Consider the following 27,987-nt stretch of genomic DNA (forward strand, 5'->3'; position numbering starts at 1 on the left):
AATACTTCGGTCAACATCTTAACATTTGGAAATAAACAGAAGATGGAAACACATGCATTTGCCACTTTTATTTCATCCTTCCTCGGAGCACACAGCTGCAGACAGCTTAGGATCTTCACATGCCGACTGACAGATAAGGTAGGCGGTGCGGCTGACATGTTGACGCCAGCGCCGATCTCTCGTCTTTGCATCTAATCTGGACAGAGCCGAGTCTGGGCAAATTTCCTTACATTCACACAAACATAGGACTTGTGATCGTTCACCCCGGGAAACACTCAGATCCTGCACAGGCACATAAAAATCTACTTCTTGCCCAGAATTGTTGATTCCTTGGCATGCTGCCTAAACAGACCCTCCTCTCAGGTGTTGAGATGGTGGAATCAATCAACGGCGAACAATAAAATACTGAAATGATCACAAAAACGCAATTAAAACAGACACGACAAAAAAATCAGCGACAGATCATTTATGATCCTCCTTGGAAAGCGCTGACGTGGCAGACCTGAAATCATGGCGCTGCTGCAGAGGGTGCAGCAATGCTTGCTTAGCAAATGAGGTTGGCACTTCTACAGCAAGGATAAAGTATGCTGTCTAACACACATATATATAGCCTACAGCGTTTTTACGTTTCTGGAGTGATGGCTTTATTTCATAAATAAAACATTGCTACAACAATTATTCTCAGTAATGATAAAATTGCATCAAAGTCATAAGGCAGTGAAGCGACAGGTTTGCTTGCTGCACACAGGGATTTGGCGCGCAGCTGGGATAGAGAATCAGTTATAAAATCTTTAAAAGACTGTTTTCAGGATACTCTCGCCGTTGGTTGGATCATGGATCGTTGCATCCTTCTCATGCAAAATGCATTTTTTTGTTTTGCTTGGCAGGTGACGGTTGGGACTCGAGGCAAGCTGCAGCGTTTTCGGATTAGGAGCATCTCGAGTCTTCCGGGAACCTTTGAGTGACATTTGGAGTTCGGGATGTTGGACTTTGGGAGATTGAACCGAAAACAGCCCTCAGTGTTCCTCCTGCAACAACAAAGGAAAGCTCAATTAGCCCCGCCTTGCATGCTGAACCTCATCCGAAGCCTCAGAGCCACGCTTGCACCCTGCCGAAGAATAAAAACAAGCCAGATGAACGGTCGGAGCGGTTTCACCTCCACCATGAATGAAAAATTCACATGCACAACGTAGATACACACAGCCTTGATTTCTGGCGATCGAATTAAAAGCATGTCTGTTTGTAGTTTATCATTCGTTTCTGCACTTGGTTTCTGAGCATGGCAGGTTAAAATGTTGATGCTTGATTTGTTTCTTCACTTGGAGAGTAAAAAAGGTTCATGCATACATGTCAGTAGTGAATTGGGTCGAATATACTGTATTCACTAGAGGGTTGAGACGAAGGATTACATTTGCTGCAGAGTATTTCTAGCCTGGTCGTTCAATACAGGGTCCTGATGTTTAAAAAGGGAGGCTGTTCCTCTGTATACATGATGGAGGCAGAATAGCTTCGGCGTGCTGGAGGTGACTTGTTTTTATCTTGAAGGAGTTTGACTCTTGACTGGTTTGCACCTCATTTTGTGCTCAATGTGACAAACTGATGACTGTTAACAGAATGAAACCATCTGTGTGTATCTACAATGGAAAGAGACAAGCATCCCGAGGACGAGAGAAAAAAATACTTAGTGTTCCTGCGGCAAGGAAGGAACAGGAACAAGGAGCAGGAACAAAGCCAAGCATTCCCATCTGGCGAGTCACACGAGCACGCGCATGCACGTTGGCTCATTCCAACGGATCGTGACAGTTACACCCCCAGTGAAGTAAGAATCCTCGGGCCACAAAGGTGACTGGGAGAAGACTTGCAGAGTTCCAGGATCCAGATGCAAAATATTGCGAGAGAAAAGTTGAGTGGGTTGTGATCACCGCAACGGCGCGGCGCTGTGGAATGAGACGGGTCAATCACGCAGCTCCACACGGGGAGTAATTCTCACGCTGAAACACACAAATATCTGCACTGGTGACAGTGTGTAGAAATGCTGCACGAGCACCACTGCTGTAGTTTGCGTTTAAGGACGAGCGAAAGTAACAGTATGCACTAAAGTATGGGGCTGGGGCTTGAGCTGGAACAGCTAAATAAAAAGTCAGGAATAATGCTCCATTTTGTTCATGACTGTGAGATGAGCATTTTGCTTGTTCCATTCGATTCATCAAATGTTTTCCTGAGCCAATAATGATGTTTAACGCAGCTGTTTAATATCAATGTAAAGAGTGACATCATCGCCAGTTGTTTTCCGCCACAATCCCGTGTTCCCGTCACCCAGCTGCTCTCCGCAGTTGAAAGGAAGTGCGTTCCTTTCCAGTGGGGGGCGGTGTTGTGCTCATATTGCAAGAGCTCGCATGAGATTGCTAGGAGCATCACTGTCATTAGGAGCTGAGACTATAATATCCGGCTTGTGTGCACGCAGGCAGCAGCTGATTTCTTCCGTGCACGGGGAGCTGGAATGACGACATTGTAATGCATTAGCTCTAAGTGCTACAGAAGCAAGGCTTGTCTGTAGCTTCCAGCTGGAAAAGCAGCATGCCCAAGAACAGAGCCCAGTCTGACCACATGAAAACCAGAGCAGGCCAGACTTAACAGACGGAGCCAGGACCAGGACCGGGACCTCATTGTCTTACCTGGGTCAGTCCTCCCCGTCCTCTGGCGTGATCTCTGTCTCTTTATGTACCACTACTTTGGTCACTGACATGTCTGGATGCTGCTCTTTAGCCTCCTTTATGGCCTGAGCAAGAGCCTACACACAGGGGTGCAGTACCAGGGGGAGCACCAGGGGGAGACAGAAAATGGGGAAAGCAGGGAGGGACGTTGGATTGTGAGTCAATATGCCAAGGGAAGCCACTTTTCGTAACATATGTCATAATATCAGTACGTGTTAAAATCACATCACTTAGGTCACGAGTAAGGTCACGAGCATTTCATGCGCTTCCATCGGTTTTGTTCAAAAAGAACCATCTGTCAGCAGAAACACTGCGAGAGACCTCATCATGATCGATGTCTGCGTCTCCCGTGATGACGATCCTCTTCTCGATTCTTGTCTCTGATACTCCTCCTTTCACCATCTGACCATCGGAAAACAGAACCAATCAGAACCAATGCACAAAACACAGCCGCAAACATCCGAAAGGTTCACGCATCATCTGTGAAACTACATTCATATCTACGTGCTAGTGCTGGACGTGCTACGTACACACATCACCTTTGTAATGTGTGTTGTTGTTGTGGTGCTGCTGGTTTCAGAGGTGATGGTCTGAGCACTCAGCAACACTCCAGGATCCAAGTCCCCGTTAGTGTCAACCTGTTGATGAGCAAAAATTACCTCACATGTTCATGTATTTGCACTCAAGATAAAATTAAACTACCCTCTCTGATGAGTTTATCAGGGAGCTATAAAATATTATATAGCAGCAGCTTCTTTCTTTTCTGCCTCAAACAGCGCTGTCAGAAACGCCTCTGAAAACGAAACTGAAATAAGTTCATGCATGTGCACGTTCTCGTACTGTGACATCACAGTAAGTTAGATTTCTTCCAGAAGCTTTTCTGTACTTGATTAAATAACTACACAAACTACGTAGGACTGACTGGATGCTTTATTTACCTGTTTTTGGTTTGATAAGGACCCAAACCGGCCAAATTAGTGTAGAAACATGTAAAAAGTAAGTTTTTCATAATGCGTCTCCTTTAATTATTTCACCTGACTGTTTCGTTTGATAAATATTGATCTGTATTTGCTGTACATTTCAGCGTTTCGTTAAAACTACTAGTTTTCTCATGACAATTAAGTTGTATTTGATGTGTACCTCTGCAGATTCGTAGGTGGTAGTTTTTGTCTCCGTGTGGATCACCGGCGTCTCTTTGGCAGGCGCCTCGTCAGCATCAAAACTCTAATGAGGAAAAAGGATAAATGGGCTTGAAGGAGGACAAAGACACACCATCCACACTGCGGTTAGAGTAGCTGTACCGCGTTGGAGCAATTCCTGTAGGTGTTAACCATTTATCAATGTTGCATCCTTATGAAAGTCATTTCAAAATATCTTGAGGACTATGCAGATCGATCAGAGTCCCCCCCCCCCCACTCCTTTATTGTGGAATCAGCTCCCTGATTCGGTTCGTAAGACAGACAACATCCCTATGTTCAAAAGTAGACTAAAGACTTTCCTTTTTAGCAACGCTTATAGTTTATCAATACAATAATCAATATGCTGTCAAAGGCCAACACTGGTGTGATAACCTCCTATGACATACTGAGCTCCTCCCTCTCTATCTGGTTATCAGCAGCCTACATGTTGAAAATCACTGGATGGAGTGTAAATACATTATATTTTTATCTGCTCCTTGTCTCTCTCCCTCTCTTTGTTTTTGACTCTCCTCCTACCTATCCTTGTCTCTGTCTTTCTACCACTGTCTCTCAACCCAGCTGGTCCAGAAAGATGGCCGCCCACTATGAATGAGCATTAGGTTCTGTTCAAGGGTTCTGCCTGTTAAAGGGAGGTTTTTCCTTGCCTCCGTCTTGTGGGTCAAGTTTGGTTCTGTCTTTCCCTGCTACACCTGTAAACTGCCTTGAGATAACTTTCTGTTATGATGTGGCGCTACAGAAATAAAAATGAATTGAATTGCCTGATCTGTTTGGCAACAAACTGGACTGCGGCAACAGGAGCTGCTGCAGGGTTACCTCTGAGGGAGCTGGACCTTCTGGAGTAAGAGGTTTAAATTGGGTGGCTTCCTGTAGGCTGGGAAACTGGTCTTGTGCCATTACGTCAGACTGGACAACGCCTTCCTCCCTGGGTTCCACACTGGGTTCTTTTTCTGCTGAGGTCTTTCCGTTAACATTCTCTCCTGCTAGTTTCAGTTCTCGATTCCCCAGCTCTGATTCATCCGCTGAGCTGTCCGTCTGTAGGTACTTCTCTTTTTCTAAGGGCAATGTTTTCAACATTCCTGATGATGGACATTCAGCTGTCTCTTCAACCGCCTCTTTAATGCCACCTTCTAACTTTGTGGGAGACTCACGGTCCTTGAAATACTGCGCCATGTTGGAGAACTGGACTCTCTTTGTCTTTTTAAAAGCTGACAACTAAAGCCTTGAAACCGAGCTCAGCTGCTTCTGGCTGACTGTGTTCCTTCTCTGACTGCTGTTGCCTCTCGACATCAAATCCTCACCCTCAACATCTGCATCCTCCCCTTCCTAGTCTCCTACTTGTTTACCTTCCTTTTCTGTTGCTGAGGCCAGCACTGCCAACTCTGACAAAGCACTACTGGAAGAGAGACTATTGTCTAACCCCAGATTTGTTGCTACTGGATGTTTGAAGTGGCTTTGAAGATGTTGCAATGCCTGGAATACCAGATTTTTCCAGCGGATCTCATAAACGCTTGCCACCAATAACCTTTTGTAGCGCTACCATCTGTATAACCCATCTCTCCTTCTGTAGGCTGCACAAACACAGTTTGGACTATGATCTTAGCGGTGGTGCGTCATTCTTGGGCTCTAAAGTCTCTGTGATCTGGATATTCACCGTTGGTCCTGTCAACTCGGCTGGTGTTGACTTGATTTCCGTGGCAACCACTGCTTTCTCCTCTGGTTTTGCTGTCTGTGAAATGGTATCATTAGAGGGTGTTCTAGCTTCACTGTAGCAAACAGAAAACCCGGTGAACAGAGGGCAGCGTCACACCTGATCATCAGAGTTATGTTGGTTACAGCTTTAAACATAGCACAACCAAATAAAGGAACACATTTAACAGCAGTGAGATTTGTATCTATTGCTTAATCTGCAAGGACCAGAGAGGAGTGGTCACCTTTTCATAGGAGGAAACCAATCCCAGCGAAGACTGATAAGACAGAAGGATGGATGGAGGGAAAGGAAAAGAGAAAACAGAGGACTGTCAAAGGTCACGGTGAAAAACAGATCAAGAGAAAAGGCAGAGAGGGTGGAAAAATGTCTAAAAGAAAAGATAATTTGGATTGTATGGAATACCATTGTGTTGCACATTAAAATGACTGAACCCAAAGCCAAGTTGATGAAAACCGTTTTAGAATGGCCGATTCCAGCAGCAGCACATTTCTACTAATCTGCTTTTCTTCAGAACAGTGAAGTCTCTTTAGGTAGAGCCATACAACAGTTTTTCCGGACTTGTTACGGGGGCAGAAGGGGGGGGGGGATTTTGGAGGATGAGGTGCAGAAAGCTGCAGCGGTGGCACCGAACCAACACTGTGAAGTCACAGCTTTCAGGGAACTGACAGCAGCACTGAAATAAAGGAATGGTGCAGCTGCGCAAAACCATTCCTTTCTTCCCTTATCAGCCGTGGGAGTCAGCTGCTAAGGCAAGTGTGTTGGAGCCATCAACAAAAAAAGGAAGCAGCAAGTAAACGGCGTGGACATTAAGGGACTGTTAGCCATGCACTGCACTCGGTTACACTGCTGTTAGACTGGATTGGCTGTGAGGAAGGCAATGGGGTAGAGGCTGCGGGTGGTGGTGGAGGCATGGAGGGGGCGCAGCCCAAACTAAGTCGTTGTTTTTAGTGTTCATACAGTACCACCGCTAAGGATGCAGGTGAAGCTTGTGAAACTGTGAGGCCAGCCTGGCTGAACTTTGCCTGCTCCTCTTCAGAGGGGAAGATTTCTGCTTTAGGCTGCAGAGCGTCAGATGGCTTCATCTCCTCCTCCTCCTCTTCCTCTTCCTCTGTTGACATTGTGATGATCTCGGAAACCTCGGTTTTCACCTCCCCAGAAATCCACGATGCCATGGCCCTTTTAGGCGAGTCAGCGTGTTTAATTTGAGCCACGCCATTCGTCTTTATCTCCATCTCTGGACTCTTCACTGCTGTGGCCGTGGCTTCTGTAACAACAGAAGTGTCTTCTTTAGCAGCTACACTTTCTTTCGAGGGTGATCTTGCCTCAGCTTCAGCCTCCCCACTGATTACAGATTCCTCCGCTTCATCCGCAGCAATCGCCGGCTTGCTTTCTACTTTACCCTCTGCCTCCTTCAAGATGATGAGCATTCCTTTTTTGTCACTGATAGCCTGGGACACTTCCTGTCTGACGGCTCCGGGGGTGACCTTCCCGATCGACCTCTCTGACACTTCCTCCTGAGAGTCGGGCGTTTTCTCGTCAACCTCCCTGGGGGTCCCATCCGTGAAGACGTCGTCGTCCTTGGTGCTCGATAGACTAATCCCATGTGGCCCCAAGGAGGTGGCCGAATCTGCTCCAGTGCTATCCACCACGCATTTCACCAGAAACCCTGCCGCCTGGGAAGACACTTGGCTTATTGGACATGGATCATTCAGGTTGACCGGCAGAGGGCATGACACAGCCAAGACACTCAGAATAAGCTACAGAGACTATTTATTTCGGAACAGTGCTTTAAGTGGGCCGGTACGCTCTGTTTTAACCCTTCACAAGCTGCAACGCTGCTTATCATAGCCGCACATCAGCCTTCACAGCACCAAGCGCACGCTACGTTACATGTTGCCGAGATGCCATTACCCATACTGCCCTGTGCTTTACGAGATAAGCGCGCATGCGTCGTTCAATCCGCCCACTGTGGAGGACCGCAGCTCAAACAGGTGAATATAAAAGCAAAGGGAATATAAATGTGCTCTCATTTGTAGTATTTAAATTCTATATACATAAAAATCCTGCTCAATTAGATCACGAGTGAGGATTTGAGCCGAGTCAGTCCCTTTCCTTTTGGGTCTTGGGGATCATGCTGCACGGGGAGCGCTTGTGCTCATTAACCCCGCGCAGGCTCTGTCCAACTCCATCCAGCTGCCCTGGAACTCACATACAAAATATTAAAGATCTTTGGTTGTATGTGTTCTGCTAACTGCTGGAGAGGTGAAGTTCAACAGACATTGTTGTTGCAACCTAACGGGAAAAGATTAATGTGGGCCAGCGATACGATCCAGCGATCTCTGCATCAAGAGGCAAGAGTTTAACGGACTGAGCGATGCGTGCATGTGCAAATCACCATTATATTTTGTTAGATTGGCACCTGCATCTTTTTTGAGCCACTTAAAGCACTGTTTAGAAAGGACACACAATGCTTGGACAAAACATTACCCTTTGGAAGCATTTTTTGAATCTACGTATTGCACTAACTAAGAATGAAGCAAAGGGCTTGAATTTCCATCAGTCTCGACTCTAATTGATTTAATTTCCTTATCATGCTTTGTACTTTTTCCACTACTCTATGCATCAAATTAACTTCCCCTTTAAGATACAGTAAGAAAGGTTCATTTTTAGTTGATTATAACAGATAGAGAAGCTTCAATTCAAATTGTACAATGATTAGATAAAAAGCAGATAAAGGACACGAAGTAGACGAAATAAACGTGCAGTAGCAAGAATCCATGCAACAAACATTCTGCAATTGTCCAAATATATCTGGAGCTCAGTAAAAGCAAAGGGCACAACCACAATCCCACAAAAATACACGCCTACATGCATCAATGTGAAACTGAAGTGGAAGAGGTTTACCTCAGTGGTTTTCTCTTCAAGCTCTTTTGTCTCTCCCACTGCAGGCTGCTGGTCTTCAGTCTAAAGAAAAGACAAAAGCCGTTACACAGACACGAGTCGGCAGGAAAGGTCATCCCAGTGTAATCGTTTCAATCAATCGTCCTTAATTCAATCAGCTTCTTTTCATTTTAGTGAGTCAGACACGTTTGAGTTCAGTGATTGCTCCTCTGGCAGTTAATTAAGGCTGCTTATTTGTCCAGTGCGTCATTCAACAGAAATAAAAGAAACACGGATAGAAACTGCTCGGACTCACACGCTGGACGTCAGAGCACAACCGTATTTCAAATCTGTGATCCTACATTCATGTGGAACACAACAAAAAAAACAACCTCTAGCCTCATTACTGAAAAACAAAGCACCATAAAGCAAAACACGCTTTTGACTGATGTCTTGAAAAGCAAACATCTCCTCGGTGACGTCATGATTCACACACATGACATCATTCAGTCAGCGGTGGACTGCAGCTTACATCCTGCAGCTCCAGCGGCTCTATCATCGGTGCTTCATCTGCTCTCGGGGAGTGTCCCGGGGACGAGGAGAGCCTCTTCTCCCATTCCGTCAGGCCCGGAATGCCGCTGTCTGTCTTCAAGAAAGAGCGCTTCATTTCGCTGATGTTGGCCTGGTGCTTGACCATCTCCGCTGGAGGGGAAGTGTCCTAAAGTAGCCGGCCAACCAGGACACAAGGAGATGAGGCCGAGAGCAATGTAGAGGGAACAAACGGCCATGCTGTCACGCGTAACGGTGGCTTGCATGTCCAACGACTCACCGAGGAATGCACGAGACAAAGGTCAAGACCGAAATGCATGAAATGCTTCATTCCTGACAGTCGTAGTTCAGGAGCTTGTGCAGGATGTGCAGGCTACAAGCAACCGTTCGCGCACGCACTGAATTAATTCAGATTAATTTGTGAGGCTTTCATTCAACAAAAGCTAACTGTGATGCTCACAACAAGAAATTAGGTATAAAAAAAAGACATTGTGAGGACACAGACTCACAGAGCTCCTGGGGGGGTTAGACGTATATCAGTTAAGGTATTTCATACAAAAGCACCCGCATGCGTATTTCAGCCATGCGTCGTTTTCTCACCAACCTCTAGCATCAGATTACTATGCTTGATAAAAACGTTTTCCCCTTTTACTCGTCTTATGAAACTATACTGTAAAGACAAAAGAGGGGGAGAGGAACTGTAGTTAACTCATTGAGTGCCAGCCATCTTCAGCTCAGATAAATGCTTAGTGCCCCAGTTTTCACGCATTTTGTCCGATTTTCCAAGCCCCACAGAATATTCTTTACTGTGATTATGCAAACACTGAACCTACCAAAATAAAGATTAAAGTATCTTCTTTCATCAGGAAAATAAAGTCTGTTCCTACTATTGTCAGTTCTGGAGTTATTGGCCATTGAAAAGAGGCGGATTTCAATGTCAGGGTTGGCAGTGAATGCTTGGGTTATAAAAAAACGTCTTTATGACACTCAAAGAGTTAAAGGTGCTTCGCTGTCTTAAATTTAGCCTCTTGTCTTCCACTTTGTGGATGCGGATCACTTGAAGTCAACTACTCAAACACTCAAAGTAAGTCATGAGAAAAACGTTCAAAATTGTGAAATGCGATTTTTGGGTGTGGACGCAGGAAAACCGATATGAAGATAGGACCGGAGAGATGAGCGGGAATAGCATGTTGAGAAGCAGCGGCCTATCAGGCTGCAGTGGGATGTGAACGACATCATGACATCACAAAGTGACTATCGGGGAATGTCTGAGTGGCTCAGCGCATGTGGCGGTGATGATGGGATGCACTGAGCAGCGCCGTGACGCACGCCCAGTCTACCTGAGTCAGCATCTCAGAGTCCTCGTCTGCATCCGACTGTCAGCAGGAAAGCGGGAGAGAGTGAGACAGGAAGAAGGTTTTTTTCATTAAGAGACACAAAGACATGAGGAGAAGACAATCTGAGTGATAAAGAACGACAAGCAAAAGAGAAAAGGGCGAAGATGGTGGTTGAATTAAAAAAAAAATTAAAGAAGTGTACATCAGAAATTGAGAATTTGTGACTCCTTTCTCCCAAAAGTTCTGATAAAATCAGTGTTTTTTTTGTTTTGTTTTTACAGTTTGAAAATATCGACAAAGCAAAAAGCTAATCTAATCTAAACCAAGATAAACTAAGCAAAGTAGCTAAATGAGTAAATTATGACATCACAGTATGATCTTTGTTTTTTTCATGTCTAGTACTAATAACAAGGGGATGTTGAAGACTTGCTTTATGAGTGCAGGTTTAGTCTCAGTCTGTTAGTGGGATTGTGTTTACGATTGGATTTCAAATCACAAAGATGTAGTCAGTGCAGTTTTGTGAATGCCTTTTTAATTTAGCGGTATGTGGAAATATGATGATGCGGTGAAAAAGTTGTTGGAGGACAGATTACCTTGACCTAGGGGAACCGATACTACGGGAACTAATACATATAAAAATTATATTCGATGGATCAAGAGGAAAACCAGTAAATGGGCACGACACGAGCACATAAGGCATGCGTCACATCAACACATGCCCCCGCATTGTTTCTGAACACCTTTGATGTTCCTGCCTCGACCCCTCCTACGCCATGTCTTCCCTTCATGTACAAACCTCTGTGGCCGTCACGTCTCCATCAAAGGCAAAGTCCGTTTGTTCGCTGTCAGTTTGCTGTCACAGACAGACCAAAAGCATCCCAAGCGGCAAAGCAGTAAAGAGAAAAGCACAATTCACCTCGTAAACCCGGGAAAATGCATTTACTCATCTTCAACAGGCATTTCACATAACCACAAATGGACGGCAATGGAAATGTGTCTGTGAGCTAAACACCTCAGCAAACTAAAACAAAAGAAGCAAATGCAAAGTCATCAAGCAAAACAGACTCAGAGGAAGACTCATCCTCGGGTCAGTCACGTTTTGTGTGGACTGCACTGGATTTGGACAGGGTGAACTCCTGCTATATAATATTCAGATTGTACACAGATCAGTCAAACGCAGCAATACTGGATGATAAAAATGGGATTGGAAGTTGTGGAACAGCAACCTGACTTTCCGGCCCTCCTCTCCATGCATGTTGACAACAGAGGTGCTCTGGATGCATTCACCCGCCACAGTGTCTCTGCACCATTGCATTACAACGCTCCTTAGTAATTCAAAAGGATGTAGCTTGATGGGGGGTAGCAAAAATGAGCGCTCTGCAGGAAGCTTCTTGCAGCCCTTTACAGCAGAGGCTGCGTTGAAATGATTCACTCTAATTGGTGCTGCTTTGCTTGACTCTGACAGCAATGCAGAGAGACAGGGAGAACAGATACATAGAAGCATGAACCTATTTCCATTCAGCTGGTGTTGATCGTGCCTCTTTCAACACTGCAGCCATGGATGAGGATGAGGATGAGGATGCTGAGATGGGTTAGGCACAACGCCTTTCTGAAATATGAGGTTTAGTTAAGGATTTGGGATTAAACGAAGATAGTTAACATGTTCGGATCTTCACTCTCTCTAATAAGCAGCTCAGTCACACACAAACATACCCGCGAGGAACTGTTTTAGACTGCAGGACGAGAGTGATGCCGCTTTATGGTAAATTACTCCATGCCAGAGGAAGCAAACATGTCAAAAAAGATCAGTCGGATGTGAGCAACAAGCTCCAGCTAGTGCCTAACGTTTGTGTATAACCCTCTCATTAAAGTGCAGTGAGCGTAATGAAACACAAAATGGTGACTTTGCAGGTTCATCTCTGTGTAGCGGTGATGACGAGGAGGATGTAGTCTACAGGATGAAGATGTGTGACCAGGCAGAGATGAGGCTCTGAAAGTAGGAAGACTGACAGATGCTGGGACAGACAGTCTCCAGGCTGGCTCTGAACCGGTGGAGCAGCAGAGCGAGATACAAGACAAGATATGGGGTTAACTGCTGTAATGAACCGCTACTCTAAGCCAGAGGCGGGGACTCGGACATACAGGCCTACACACACGCACACACGCACACACCTCCTCTTCCTCTGAACTGTCATGGTAGCCCTGGGCTATGGAGGCGGTCAGGGACGCCGCTTTAGGCTCCAGGTAGCAGAGGCACAGCGCCAGGGGAAAGGAAAGGGTGAGGGCATAGGGGACTGAGAAGGAAGTGGAGAGGAGGAAGAAGAAGATGAAGAGGAAGCAGGGGATGAGTGACGGTGACTTAATGGGCAGGAAGTTCTGCGCGCACTCAGGGAGGAAGCGCATCTCTGACAGATCGGGGAAGGTGATGTAGCCGTCATCGTCCAGGAAGGAGGACAGGTCGGGCAGATGCAGGGAGAAGGAGAAGAGCGTGCCGCTGCGGCTCTCGCTCTTTTCCAGCCTCTGCTTGCGAGCCAAGAGCAGGAGCGCCTGCTCGTCCAGCAGGGCAGCTTTGCGCTCGGCGCGGGCCTGCCGACGGCGGCGTCCGGCGCTGCTCTTGGTCGGACTGACCGACGAGGCCCGCTTCTGCGCGTTCTCCTTGCGCCTGCACCGTAATTTATTCAATGACACAGGAGACGAGGGGAGAGAGAGCTCAGAGCAGAGGTCTGCCGGGTACACAGAAGGGGAGGACTGATGCAAAGAAAGGGCGAAGGGGGGGGGGGGGGGGGGGGTGATGATTCCGCGTGAATGTAAATGCACGCACAAACACAATTGTGTGGGGTCAAAGGAAAGACAAGAAAAGAAAAGCGAATTAGTAAAGCGCACACAAGATGAGAAGCTCTGGTCTAGTGCAGCGGGTTAAGCTGGAGGCACCTGGGAGAATCTCACCAGCCACTGAGGGGTTAACTAACAAAGGAAGTAAAATCAATAGTCCTCAATGAAGAAGCCAAAAGGACGGAAGCTGCAACACTTTCTAAGAAAGCACACATTATCTAGCAAACAGTTCAAATCTCCGCGACGTTCATTCCTGCGCTGCCCCTGCTGGACGGCGGTTTACCTTGGACTCGTGTCTAAGCGGCGTGGAGACAGCAGGCTCCGGCGTCTCTGCGTCGTCCATCTTTGTGTTGTCCTGCTCCGCCTTCTCTTCCTCGGCTCTCTTCTCCGGCGTTACGCTGGTGATGACGTCTCCCTTAGCATTGGCTTTGGCAGCGCCGTCGGCTGCGCTGTCCTTCATGAGGGTCTCGTGGTTCTCCATAATGGGCGCTGGAGGACAGGACAGACAACGATGGACGGGACGGCCGGGAATCAGTGACACCACAATTGTTGTTTTTAGCTTTTAGCTTCTCTGACACATCTAGTCTCTTTTTAAAAGATTTTAACAAGAACTAAAAAAAAAAAAAATCTTTGAGAACATCCCATAGAATATAAACTGGATAAAACATCAGTGGCGCTTGCGGCTGGTCGTTACAAACTCCATGTCCGGGTCCTACCTCCGTCCAAGCTGCGAGACATGTGGCAGCGTTTGCTGGCAGAGCGTTCGAACAGCGGCGCCGGTCGAATGATCTGGGAGCTGGCCCGGCGGGTCTGGGCCTGCGTTCGACCACTGTAGCGGAACTTGGAGCCGAGGCTCAGGAACTTCTTCGGAGGCGCCTCAGGGGACACGAGCCTGGCACGAGTCACAGAGACAATAACCACACCGGAAATGAGCCGCCTGCCACGTCGGTCGAGGCTTCGGGTTCCTTACCTGAAGAAGGTGTGATGCTCCACGCACACCTTCCACAGCCTTTTGGCAGCGCGGTGATTTGGAAGCTTGAAGCCAATTGTGCTTTCAAACTGCTCAAACTGCAACAGGATAAAACACTGATCAGAACCACCTGATGGTCTTCTAACCTGTCTGTCGTTTAATAGTACACGTAATCTCCTCATGGACCACGCTACATTCACTTTTTATTCAAGATTCAAGATTCTTTATTGTCATTATGCTAACATAACAAAATCGTGTGATTTTGTTAAAATCGTTTTTTAACATTTTGGTCACCATTTACATTCATTTGGGGAAATGTGTAAAATGTAAACGACTTCATTGTATTGTATAATTGAATTAGATCTGTTCTAGTACTTCAATAACCCTATCCAAGATTGATATACTCCTCTCTACAACTGTGCGGTGTCCAAAAACAAAGCCCGGCCAGTAAGCATTGGGATGCTAGTGATCGAACCCCATACAGTTCAGCACTTCTGAAGCGTTCAACCTCTGGGTGCACGTTTTTCAGACACCTTTACAGCTGCTGGGGGGCCCCCGTGGGTCAGTCCTGGACCTCTCACCTCGCCAGGCCGGATTTTGATGTAAAAGTTGTTCCTCTTGTAGGAGATCTTGAGGATTTTGGGCCAAGCAAACCTGTTGATCCGCAACCTGTCTCTGTAGATGAGCAAGCCACTTGCACAAACGCCCAACATGATCTCCACCCCCTCGGAGTCCTGGAGACGGCACACACACACAGCGAGAGACGGCACACGGGTGAAACACCAAGTTGCATGAAACGCCTTCTCACTCTCACTTTCCCTGACAATCTGAAAGAAGTCACTGAACACCAGAAAGACGCTTTTTTTTGTGTTATTTACAACCCTACAGGATAAAGAGGGAGTTCAGCCCCCCCCCCCCCCACCCCCGTGCACAGAACGGTAAAGTAGAATTAACGTGTTTGTTATAATAACAGGGTAAAGCAGGCAGGTGGAAAAGGATGCACGCTCATATTCTTCTTGCAGGCTGTGATGTTGAATGAAGACTGAAGGCGCAGCGACTGAAACAAAGCAGCGGTGACGTCTCGGGAAGGGATGGATGAAGCACAAAACGAGGCTCTTCACTGCACAAAGGAGGAGCTGAGGAGGCGCAACCAATGGCGGCATTCTGACAGGGAAGCACTGATCCAGGGGAGACTTAAGTGACAGCTGAAATGGCAGCTATATAACCATGCATGAGTAGAAAACACACGCACACACACTCGCTCACATTCACACACACACGAGATTCAGCCTCTTACCTCTCCCTCAGCTGGAGCCAAGCATTCATAGAGACTCCCTACCAACTATGCAATTAATGAGAGAGGAGAGAAGACAGGCATTTTGTGTGTGCATCAAAACTGCCTCAAATATCCTGAGCTCTAACGTCTCCGTTTAAGTACGGCGCTTTCTCTTCTGTCAGTTCCTCTGTCTTCTGTGAAGGCAACATCCACTCCACTGCTCACATCTGGACTCGCTCTGACCTTCAAAGTGCTTCTGAGGCGCAGACCTCCGTAGCCCAGCTCTCACTTAATGCCATGTTTGCTTCTACCTGCCAGGGGATTAGAACCCCCCCCCCCACCCCCCGGCCGAGGCAGCGTGATGCTGTCCGTCAGTCAGCAGCCAGCGGTGACATGTTAAATTAAGGCAGCCATGATATTTGCGAAGCAGCGGTGTTGCGGTGGCAAGCGTCCCTCTCGACTGCGTGCGTGGAATGTGTTTTGCATATGCACACATTTGCACCCCTACCAGACATTCTAGCACGCCGATTCATTGATCGACTTACACAACTGCACAGTTTTTGTCAGATGTCAGTAACAGCGCTCTTCTTCTAGCATACAGTTTTGTTTTGTTATTATGAAATGGAGGCCATTAGTTATTAGCTGGGATTCGACCGAAGACTAAGACCAAGAAAATGTCAATCCGGGCTTCATTCAGAGGAGAACGAATCCAACAGTTGTAGCTTCACTGTCTGGGTGTGTTAAAGTGCAAAAGCAACGCAACCATAGAAACGATGGACGATGGAGACGCCGTTATTGAGGACACCTGTGTCATTCCGCTTCATAATTTCAGATGTTCAAAAATCTACAGCCAAAGTTTAGCTCATCACTTCCAAACAGAAACTGTACAACAATAAATAATCGTATAAAAGATAAGTTATGTATGTATTATGTACTAAGGACTTTCAACAAGACCGCAAGGGCTTTTTTGAAATGCTCCTCTTAGACAGGATGTTTGACTGTATTTGTACTGTAATACATGCTACTGTGTGACTGTACTTGTACCCTAACATTCTATCTAATAAATATATTCATCATCATCAAGTCGTGTGACTCGCGCGGCTGCAGATCTGTTACCTTGGCGTGGTGGAGGTCCACGCCATACATGGACAGCTTCTTGGCGTTTTCCAGGAAGTGAATCTCTGCTTCAGCTGGCGTCATTCCCCTGGTTAGAGCAGACGAGTCGAGGTCAGCAAGAACATGCACATAGCAATGACACTTGGGGGGAAAACACGTGGGAAGGCAAGTCCAAGAAGATCTGAAACAGGTGAATTGACGGCTCTTTTGCATGAAGGCTTTTAGAAATATTTGCCGTTATGGATGCTTTCAACAGAGTGCATCTATTTTTAGCACCGGCAGTCCTAAAGAGGAACCGTAATCCTTTCACCGTCACCGCTTCGCTCAATCCACGGGGCGAGAGAGGATCGTCTCAAATGACAATGCATCGCATTGCCTCAGAAAGACGCAAATACTTTGTTCGGTGATTTACTACCGCGAATATCTAAGGTCGCAAATATTCACTGAGGTCGACAGGTTGGCTTGATGTCAGACTCAGGCCCGAAATATCTACGCTCTCAATAAATATCATTTTTGATCTCAAAATATTCAGAAAATGTAATAACATTTGGTTGTTTCATGCGATTGTTGTGATTCTCAATCTTTTGAAGCAGAGTTGTTTTTATTTTTATTAAAATATAATTTATTTCTTTTTTGGGGAGGGGGGGAGGGGGTTGGTGCCACAGTCCAACCATATTTCATGTGAATTCATGTGAGTATTTCAGGCCAAGAGTTGAAAATCTAAATCAGATTCACCATGGCTTTAAAATAAAGGCTGTACACAACAAAAATATAACTTCACCCTTTGACAGCGCTGCCATCCTGTAGCTCCGCTTCAGTTTTAGCTCAGTATCAGAGCTGCATAAATGATGCTGAGACTTACTTGTACGTCTTGTGGAGCTCCATGACCTTCTCCTCAAGCTCTTTGGTCTGGTTGGGTGCGAAGCGCAGCTCGCTGATGTAGTCGCTGCCCAGCTCCTCGGGGTCGTAGTCTCCCAGTTCAGACTGCACAGTGTAGGAACCCAGAACGGTGTGGGTGGCGAAGGAGCAGGGCAGACGACCGGACACTACGTCATCTCTCAGCTGCAGACACAGGTAGTACCTGACACAGAGAGGCAAGGTCGAACCACAAAAAGAAACCCAATTAAAAATGGACCATCATTAAAAAAATAAAATAATACAATTTAGGTAACTAGATCTATAAAAATGAACATCAAAAGTGAATTTACAAGAAGAACTAATGTGCAGTGGCACAGCTTCACTCCAAATTAGCCGCTCACTAACCTTGTGATGTCCTCAGTCAGTTGGGAAGGGTCTGGAGGATAAAACTTTACGTTGAAAGCAAAGTTCCAGGGACCAGCTGAGAGCGCAGGGGGGGGGGGGGGACATTTAACCATGAATGCAAAAAGGATCCTCTCATATCTTGCTTCTGGTCCTTTATTAGATTATTAGACTTACTCCTAATCTGCTTCTTCAGTTCCTTACAAGGTCCAAGCCAATTCTGCAGCAGAGAGATAAAAGATAAAAACCATTAACCAATGAGTACGAATCAAAGCTCTCGGAGTTAGTGCTACTAACTCTGAGAATGTTGGGCCGTTGTCGTGTCTTTACCTTCTGATTGTCTACGTCTCGGTAAGTGATGCCAAAGTAGTCCCTTTCCAGTAGGTTAAGGTGGTCACACATTTTATCAAAGAGCTCTTGGCCCCTGGCTCGTTTCTGTGGAATAAAAACAGTCCAATCTGTTAAACACAGGATGCGATGGACCCATTATGCCGTGTCATTTAAAAAGAGAATACACAGATAACTGAATCAGGATGTTAGTATTTTGTATTTCAGCCGAAATAGCAATAACTGGACTCCCTGACCTCAGAGAGAGAGAGAGAGAATGTCAACAGTGGTCATATTAGTGGACCTCATCAATAATCATCAACAGACAATAAACCACACAGACACCTCAATCTTATGCTCGTAACTTAATGCAACATGTTGCTGGCTGATTTCTCAGAATGCTCGCATGTCGAGGTCTTACCGTATTTTACAAAAAGAACGACGCTCTCTTCTGCTGAAGGTGAACATCAGCTACAAAAATCCTTCAAACTAAATCGGCTGACTAACCGAGTGCTGGATGCCAGTGGATGGAGCGCCATATTCCCGCCCCACCCCACTTTAGGAGGCTGATCTCCCCGGACCCATCTGACCAGCTGACACCAGATATTTTGAGGGTTGAGGTGCCACAACACAGGGCCGGCACCTCCTGCGTGTATTTATGGCTTCCTCCAGCAGAGGAATCACACTCCACTGAATCACACTCCACTGAATCACACTCACACGTTCCATTCAGCAACAAACACATTGATCCGTTGATGCGATTCCTTCACACGATGGCACATGCACAGTGCCTTGAGCAATATTGAGATTCCATCATGTGATTTTAGAGCGCAGACATCGACAGGAGCTGCAGTGACTCGGGATTTCAGGATTTTCAGGGCTGTGACTCGTGATTCGTGACATCACCCTCGAATGCGCGTGCTGTATTCTTATTCACCTCCTCACTTTACAGTGCTGTTAAACTGCATTTCATTTGTTATGACTATTCTGCCATTACTTTACAATTAGACTACAAATCAGAGAATAGCCACACCTTGGACTCACATTTCCTTTATTGCATTGTCAAAAGGCCACGCCCCCACCCAACCCAGTACCACACAGATGCCTGATCGGCTCTGTTACCAGCAAAAGTGAGGGGGAGCAAAACAGAGTTCCATTCCACTGTCGCTGTGTGGGGGAGGTGCAATAACGATGCGTTGTGCAGGCACTTCAACTGGCTGTGTAAGACTCTGGCCATTCTACGCTATTATGGTTATTTTGGGTCCTTATGAACCCAAAAACAGACAAATAAACCATCCAGTCAATCCTTGGTAGTTTGCTGGGGTTCACATTAACAAAGCAAACAGCTTGGAATTAAGGACAAGGCATTTCATGTGAGGTGTCGGGGTTTGGTATTTTCGTTAGTTTAGGTTGATCGTCCCTGTTCATTCATTCTTCTCTCTCTCTGCAGTGGGCGTGGCAGAGGACGGATCAGCAGAGCAGAGCAGACACACCGGTTATCCAACTGCTTAAATCATTTGTTCATCTGCACTTCCATCACCAGATTAATCATCATTTTGCTATCGTGTCCTGCCTTTTGATGCCGTTCCATTCGCTGCCATTTCCAGGTTGTATTTGTTAGTTTTTTTCCGGTTGGCTGAGTATCTTTAGTTTTTTGGATGATTGTATTATTTTTTCCAGCCTGTTATTGTAGATTTAGAACTATCTTTTGGCTGTGATTTTCCCCCCCCCCTTTCTTACTGGATGTTCCAGCCCGTCCCTCCTTTTCGACTGAGTGTTTTTTTGTTTGACCATTATTAAAGACCATTTATTTATTCCCTGTCTCCGTCTTCGCATTCTGGGGTCTTCTCTGTCTGCTAGTTCCCTACGGGACGCAACACAAGGACTCTTTTTTTTTTTGTCTCCCTCAAGACATCGGAGAGAAGCTTGGACGCAAAAACAAATCCTACAAATCAATCGGACACTATGCAAATAAGGACGTGCGATGAAATCGATGGCATCCCTTCTTCCGTGATTGAGATGATTGATTGAAACAGTTAGACTTGTGACTTGTGAAGAAGCTGCAGGCAGCTTGTAGCAGCTCGATGCAAGCGTTGCTCTGAGATCCTGATTGAGATATTGTGTTGCCGAGCCTCACCTCCACATTGAGTGTGTAGTCGGAGCCGTCCAGCAGGGTGACTTTACACTGCATGATCTTCACCTTCTTCACTCCTTTCGAAGGGGACCTGGACAGACGACTGGTAGATGACTTGCTGGATATCTTGTCTTCGTCCTCCTGCTCCTGAGAGAGAGAGAGGAAAAAAAAACACTAAATGGTAATTGAGTATTGAATCCCATATATAATTGCAGTATTTTACATCTAATGTGTTTGTATTTCTGACACTGAACCTTTCTGTCTTAAACATAGTGAAGCAATGCTGAGATGTCACAGACGGGAATGTAAAAACCTTCCTTTACGCCACTGCCTCCCTAAAGGTCAGCTGCTTAATGGAGTCATCACATGACCAAAGCCTGGAAATAGAGGCCAGGACCCTCAGTGAATATGACCGCCCCCTCTGACAGGACCTAGAGCTGCACTGGAATCGTGTCTCAACACAGCAAGTCCAATTTTCCAATTGACTGGAAAAAAAAAACCCTTTATGAAAGACCCGAGACTAAAAATAAGGCCACTGCTTGTGAGACATTTTTTTTTACGTTATTCCCATTTTAAGTGGACTTAGTGCCCCTTCTCCTTTTCACAGTCGACATTGCTTCTCTTGTTCTTTGGGGTATATACCGGTACTAGGGCTGCACAATTAATGGCATATAAATCGTGAGTTTTGGCCTCACAGGATTAAATGAGCATAATCGTCGCAAAAATTTGACTGCGTGCTCCGCTCATAGAACAACACCACTGTATTCCAAATCAAATGCTTCCTAGACTAACCGCCACCCACCAGGGAGAGAGAGCGAGAGCGAGAGAGAGAGTTCAGGCGATGGAGAAAGTCTTATTTTGATGCACATATTTGAACATTAGCAAGAATATTGCTCCTAGCAGAGCTCCTGTCTGCCACCTCTCCCTGTGCAACCATTAAAACGCTGCGATTAATCACGCAAGAAAATGTCTTTTCTCCTTTCACTTAAATTAGAAATAGGATTGGCTTCAGTTTAGAGAAATGCCAAACACTTATTTAAAAGCATGCAGGTATGCGTCTGACAGAGGAGAGGTGGATCCCTAACATCGCAGCAGTGAAGCTGCAACCTGAGGCCACTTCATTCCCGTGTGGCCCGCGCTGACCCACGTGAGCAGGCGCCTCCCAGGGAGGACTGACGCGTGTCGCGTCACAGCGCTGTGATTTTTCACAGCCTTGTTTCCTGCCCGTTCACACGGCTCTGACGAAGACAGCGCATCATCCATCTTCCTCAGTGTGACGCAAAGACAGCCGTTTGATGTAGACGAGGCTCCCCGGTATGGATCCTCTTAAAAGGCACGCGCCTTCAGTGATGGCGTGCTATTGATCAGTTCCTCCAGCATTTTGGCGCTGATTAATTTTATATGGGGAACATCACAGTTTTGTTATTGATAACTCTCACATCACATTAAAAATGTGAAATGGAAAGCAAAGTTTTTGACTACTCTTCTGCAGGCCAGGCAGAAATGCATTTATAAATCGCAGATGTGAGCAAATTTCCATTGTGACATCACTGAGCATCTTGTAACAGAACATTTTCTGAGACCAAATGTTGAGGAAGATGTTGGCAAATCAATCAATACTGTGTTTTATTTGCTTCGCTGACCCGGTTCCTGCATCGCCTCGCCCAGCTGTGATCTCATTATGATTTTCATATAAACTCAAGCTCTATTTCTCCTCGTCCACCACCCCTTTCCATACTTCAATTTTTCCACATTGTGATAAAACCACACGGTTAGTTTGGTGGAGCTTTGAGTCTGAGCATGCGCTACTGCGGCTACAAGTTTTAACAGATCAAAAGAAAGAAAAGCATCGTGAATTCTGCATTTACACATCTGGCAGGGATAGCTTTGACTTTCTGAGCCCATAATATTGGTTTCTGGAAAATTACAAATCCAGTAATGATCTTTTCCCTAGTTCTGAGATAGGACCATCAGTCACATGCCTAACATGTCACGCAATTATTCTCATTATGAAACAAGACGGTCCGGCGCTAATCCAAACTTGGCCTTTGTTTGTTGATAGAACTGCACGTTATATATATATATCATTAATGACTGCTAATGATTGGCAGACCTTTCAGCAGACACACAGCCACTTCATCCCCCTCTCCCTCTGCCAGGGGTTCAGTGCTAAAGCACAAAACTTGGGCAGCACGGCGGCACAGTGGTTAGCGCTGTTGCCTCACAGCACGAAGGTTGCCGCATCGTTACAATCCAACGTGCAGCCTTTCTGTGCGAAGTTTGCGTGTTCTCCCCGTGTCTGCGTGGGTTCTCTCCGGGTTCTCCGGCTTCCTCCCACCACCAACAACATGCAACTTAAGCCCAGGTCATTATTGCAAATGAGAATTTGTTCTCCATTAACTTAACTGTTTAAATAAAGGTTTCATTAACATTCAATTAAAGTTAGGTCAAAGCACTGCACTATGTTCAGAGACATCCTGCTCGTGGCTCTAAGCAGCACTTTCCTGCTTAAATCCCTCCACTAGAATGGAAAGGGGAGTCATCAACATCAAGTCAGACAATCACGTCTGCCTCACTAATATATTTGTACATTCTACACATGCTGTAGTAAATCGCTCAAATGTATTACAGTTGTTTTTAGGAGTAGCTGAGATGACCAAGGGATTGTTATTATTGCAATGCTTTTACAGCCTAAATTATGACACGAATCCAGCTCGGAGAGAAATTCAGCAACAATATTACTGACACCAAGATCACGTTTGTACACCCCCCCCCAGCTGTGGAGTTATTCTTCATACGTTCTGGTTTGCAGTTCAAGCTGGACTCACCCTTAAACAACCAAAGGGTTAAATATATCAGTCGTGGGCTGCACACGGGGGCTCTGGCCCGTCAGCCGTTTGGATCTGGTTGTGGGCGGACTGACCTGCTCTTTCCTGGCCGGCGTGCTGTGTCCGGCGGCAGCTGGAAGTTGTTCCGGCTGGGTCTGAGGCAGAGCCGGTTCGTTCTCGTTGGCTTTCTTCTTCTCTGCCTCCGCGTTCTCCTGAGGCTGCTTGGCCTCGGCGTCGGCGCCTGATTCAGTCGTCATGGTAAATTACACTGAAGACGGAGGAGAAGCAGGAGAGTCAGCTGACACATGAAGTAAGCGTTGCGCAATGTGAAGCAGGATGATGCAGCAAAGCGTCAAGACTGCTAGTGCCCCCACATTCCACGTTATCTTTCATCGTGAAACTTTGTTGGAAAACTCTCAAATCTTAGCCTGAAATTAAGGATGTTTTGCGATTACCTGAATTTTTTTTTTTAAATATCAGTAAATTTAAACTTTTATTTCACAACCTTCCCCATTGCAAACTTAGATCGAGGTTGACCAAAAAAAATCTAACATTTTAGATAAAAAAAGAAAAAAACTTATGATGGCATAAATCATGGAATAAAAAAAATATTCTCATTACTGATGTCTGGCATTTATGACTGGAAAACAACAGCAAATTACATATAAAATTGTTGGAAACCAGTTTTCCAGAACATAGTTAGAATGAGTTCACTTTGCAGAGAGAAACCCACTGAGAAAAGCGGAAAATCACATTAGAGAAGTGAAAATAAAACAGCCGATGGACTAATAAACCACGTCGGCTCTGGGACAGAAATTATATTAAAAAAGCAAAAGCAAAAAAACAAGCAAATAAAAAAGATCATTGAAAATAATGAGACTAGAATTTCCCATGCACATTATTTACATGCAACCCTGTGTTCTATGTCGAAACAGCGTTCCAGAGACCGACGGGTCCCTAAGCCTGGATAATGAGAGGAAATGGACAGGTTTCCCCAATAATGATGAAAGATAGGACCAGAGTGCAGTGCCCCCCCCCCCCCTCCCCCAAAATTGGCCACATCCACAGCCCAGGTTTGGAGGAAATGCATGCGGGACGCCAACGCCAGGGCTCTGCCGCAGAGTCTGGGCCTGCAATGAGGATGCTTTTCATTCTGCTTCTCCCCGAGCTCTATTTATAGAGCCATGTTTACTCCGGGTTGGATCTATGACTTCTCTGGATCTGAAGCCGGACAGGTTGACTGACATACAGCGGAGGTTGTTTGTTCAACACTGTGACAGATACATTACAGCCAATAGTTTAAGCTGAACACAACCTTTGCAGAAATCCGTGTGACAATGCAAATCAATGACATCAGTCCATCGTGTTGCACATATTTTTGTTGCACAAGACAATCCTGAGAAGTTCATGTTTCTAATTGATAATCTACAAAAAAGTCTGTTTCTTTTCACTCATGTTCCTGCCCGCTTTATCCGTTACTGGGATATGCTGGGACAGGCTCCAGCATGACCTGCGAGTCAACGGGCGACAAGCTGCCAGTTCATTGCAGGGCCACACACACACACAGGCACAGGCACAACTATGGGCAATTTAGCCTTCCAGCGAACCAGTTCACCTAACTTGCATGTTTTTGGCAGTGGGAGGAAGCCGGAGAACCCGGACAGAACCCATGCAGACACAGGGAGAACAAGCAAACTCCTCACAGAAAGGCCACAAGTCAGATTCGAACCTGCGACCAACTCGCTGTGAGCCAACAGCGCGTATCTTGGTATCTTAATGCACCAACCCTGAAAAGTAAAAGTGAATCAGAGTTGATGCGCATCTTTAACAGATTTTTGTCCATACATGTTATTTTTACAGCACCTTTCACAGACAAAAAGCCACAAAGTGCTTCACAACACAATTTAAAAAATACAAATACAAAAACGGAACACACAATATGAGATTGGAAAAAAATGACCATTAATAGTCTCCACAGCAGGAGGCGAGCCACGGCCCCGCCAGGTTAAATGGAAAAATATTTCCTTTTGAGTTATCTTGCTAAAGGAGGCACGGACAGACAGACAAACGGTGGCGATTACATAACCTCCGCCTCCTAATACCGTAACCGTTATTAACAAGATCCACGACCTAAACCTCGCTTTTAAGAGAACCCTTTTTCCAGCCAATAAAGAAGCAGGAACAGAACCCTTAAAAGGTGCTCCTTTGATCTGCGGTGAGGTGATGATGACGAGTGGCTCATTCATCAGCTGACAGACGGTGGCGGCACAGCTAACCTTTGCTACCCGTAGCCCCGCTATGGAACAGGAACTGTGGCGAGATGGAGGAAAGGAGCATCTTAGCACCATAGAAACGGAAGAAGAATGCACGTTGTCACTGGTGACAAGCGCCGTTCACAGAGCCACACAGCGGACCACAGAGCAGCTCTGTGTGTGGCGCTCGCCATGGAGCAGCACGGACACTATGCATTCAGAAAGCCGCATTCACAACTCATCTGGGGGCCCCCGATTGTCGCGAGCACAGTAGGAGTTGCTGAAGAGAGCAGCAATATCGCTGCTCGTGTTGTTCTTGCAGATAAAGCCTTTATTTTGTCAGCGAGAGGAAACACAAAGCGTCCGCCGCGACTCGTCTTCCTCCACAGACACAAACATCCGAACGACGGTTCCGTCACGAGAACATCGCAAGCCCATTCCTCCGTTCTAAATATCAATCAAACTGATCAGCAATTAATCAAGCCGGCTTTCTGCCGCTCAACAAACCCGCTAAAATCCCATTCTGGCAGGCTGAGGAGACGAGGCGCCGTGGCCAGACTTTCCCAGCATGCATCCACATTACATAATTGTTCACTGACACTCGGTGCTCCGCGCTGGCCTGTGCATGCAGACGACCATTTTAAGGTCCATTTGTGATTGTAATGGACACTGTAGGAAAATGGCCTCTGCACACACACACACACACACACACACACACGGTGCCATTAGCCGTAGCATGCCACAGCTGGCCCATCCACACCCATCGCCCTGCTGGGGGCTTACGGGGGGGTCACATGGAGTAAAGGGGTTGCCGTCTCTTGACGCGTCAGGGTGGAAGCTTTGCATGATGTGACGGCTCTACGTGGCTGCAGGGCTGACAGCTGTCACACACACACACACACACACACACACACAGACGAGTCCGACCGTAACCGGATACCATGTGGCTGGCACCAATGAGACGCCTCCGCTGAGGGGCTACAGACCCCCAAAGCACCTTCGACTGCCTCGATGTTCAAGCAGCAAGCTGCATTATTAATACGTTTCGTAATGATGATGATGTTCTCTGGGTGGAAAATCATTTTCAAACATTCACCAAGTTTCATTTTGAGCTTCGGAACCTGCGGCTTATTGCTAAATGAAACATGAGATTCAGCTTTGCACTCCGGCACAAGTGACACCAATAAAACACTTAATCTCTTGGGGTTTTAAAATGTTGGTAAACGAACTGTGAAGCAATCGCCTCGGTGACATCGGTGATCATTTACCGTCTAATAGGCCGACTGATTTCCTAACCAGCTTCGTCGGTACCGACACTGGGCAGCGTGTCCTTTTTGAGTAACCAGTACACTAAATGTGGCGTAACAAGCAACAGAAGGATGCAAGGTTGAAATCTCCGCCGATCAATCGCTGCATCCCTATTAAGGGAGTAGCGGAACCTCGGTTCTCGAACATAATTTGTTCCGTAATATATTTCCCATAAGAAATAACGGAAACTAGATTAATCCGTTCCTTTGCACTAGATAAATGTCCATTTACATGCCTAAAGTTCTATTAATATGTAACTACGTGTATCTAAACAACCGATAACACACAAAAGTGTAAATAGTACGGGAAAAAAAAGCATAATAAAAGTAAATGTAACACAGTTCTGTATCATTTCCATTTACCTTATCTGGTAAATGGTATCATTGTGTATCTGGGGTACTATGTTTGTTTCCACTGACAAGATTATCTTATTGATAGAGTTCCCTTGTCAAGAGGGAAGGATAAAGTCAAAGAACAGCACAACCTGAGAGACAACCTGATTAACCTTTGACTTGGTTTATGTCTATAAAAGACACACCTTTAAATAAACATAAACTGGGTTCTGCAGACTGATGTTGATCTGGGTCAGGAACAATAAAGCAAATGTCACAGAGACATTTCAACGCCCCACAACACAGATCCACCTTATTCTAAGCTCCATGAAAGCCTTGCGGACAGGACTCGCAGTGGCGGTGCATTTTCATTAAACATCATCATTCAGTGCCTTGAAGGATGAGAGGATGCTGGAAGAGGACAGCCTCATGCTGCACGTGGCCACGCCCACCGCACTGCAGATCAAACAGCCGTCGTCACGTCCTCCAACCAGCGAGTAACGGTACCCATTAATCAGCGTCAGATAAGACCCGGTTAAACAGGGCGTTGATTGGCGTCGGGAAAACGTCCCCGTCACCCATTTTCCTACTTCGCCGAGGACCGTTAGAGTTAGACGAAGGTAGCCGAAGGTAGCCGAAGGTTGCCGAAGGTAGCCTCGGTGATTTGTTCCTCCAAGCTTGCAGCTCATCCAGCTCAAACATCCCGCAGCGACAGCCCGAGGTTATAACGCAAAAAACCATCAAAGGTTATGACGCGTTATTTACGTTATGACGCTCGACTTTACGAATCAGTGCATTTAAATGTTAATCATCATCGACCGGGGGTAAGAGGCGAGAGTATACAGATACTGGTACAAATCGGTTAGCGTGCATCTCTGGTAAAACAGCCTGAGGCTGAGGTTAGTAATAACAAAAGAGAGAGAGGTTCGTTACCAGGTAGTAATAACAGGAGAGAGAGAGCTTCG

General features: G+C 46.1%; 1 protein-coding gene across 3 annotated transcripts; it reads right to left on the reverse strand.

The window, feature by feature from the left end:
- Nucleotides 1-53: 53 nt before the first annotated feature.
- On the reverse strand, nucleotides 54-27,987 carry epb41l3b (erythrocyte membrane protein band 4.1-like 3b). Of its 3 annotated transcripts, XM_068748807.1 has the most exons (27): nucleotides 27,956-27,987; nucleotides 23,226-23,398; nucleotides 20,306-20,449; nucleotides 18,172-18,276; nucleotides 18,019-18,061; nucleotides 17,845-17,920; nucleotides 17,444-17,662; nucleotides 16,582-16,669; nucleotides 15,487-15,531; nucleotides 14,771-14,923; nucleotides 14,190-14,287; nucleotides 13,936-14,111; nucleotides 13,503-13,708; nucleotides 12,560-13,135; nucleotides 11,184-11,240; nucleotides 10,391-10,426; nucleotides 9,655-9,720; nucleotides 9,034-9,219; nucleotides 8,526-8,585; nucleotides 6,584-7,294; nucleotides 5,845-5,877; nucleotides 5,565-5,639; nucleotides 3,855-3,938; nucleotides 3,254-3,352; nucleotides 3,036-3,116; nucleotides 2,676-2,791; nucleotides 54-1,028 (listed from the first exon to the last, which is right to left on the reverse strand). In XM_068748807.1, the coding sequence occupies exons 2-26, from the start codon at nucleotides 23,385-23,387 to the stop codon at nucleotides 2,681-2,683; spliced, it is 3,690 nt and encodes a 1,229-aa protein (XP_068604908.1). In that variant the 5' UTR covers nucleotides 23,388-23,398; nucleotides 27,956-27,987; the 3' UTR covers nucleotides 54-1,028; nucleotides 2,676-2,680. The 3 variants fall into 3 exon arrangements, with proteins under 3 accessions (XP_068604908.1, XP_068604909.1, XP_068604910.1); XM_068748808.1 differs by lacking the exons at nucleotides 11,184-11,240; nucleotides 12,560-13,135; nucleotides 15,487-15,531 and having other exon boundaries at nucleotides 14,723-14,923; XM_068748809.1 differs by lacking the exons at nucleotides 10,391-10,426; nucleotides 11,184-11,240; nucleotides 12,560-13,135; nucleotides 15,487-15,531 and having other exon boundaries at nucleotides 14,723-14,923.

Source organism: Brachionichthys hirsutus, chromosome 15 (genome assembly GCF_040956055.1).
Source record: "Brachionichthys hirsutus isolate HB-005 chromosome 15, CSIRO-AGI_Bhir_v1, whole genome shotgun sequence".
NCBI lineage: Eukaryota > Metazoa > Chordata > Actinopteri > Lophiiformes > Brachionichthyidae > Brachionichthys > Brachionichthys hirsutus.

Excerpts from the sequence above, each read along its gene's own strand:
- epb41l3b (XM_068748807.1), bottom strand. The coding sequence starts at position 23,387 with ATGACGACTGAATCAGGCGCCGACGCCGAGGCCAAGCAGCCTCAGGAG. Across the intron at positions 8,586-9,033 it reads AGCCGCTGGAGCTGCAGGAT|ACTGAAGACCAGCAGCCTGC; the intron begins GTAAGCTGCAGT and ends TCTTTTCTTTAG. Across the intron at positions 5,878-6,583 it reads CACCTGCATCCTTAGCGGTG|TCTTCGCTGGGATTGGTTTC; the intron begins GTACTGTATGAA and ends CTGTCTTATCAG.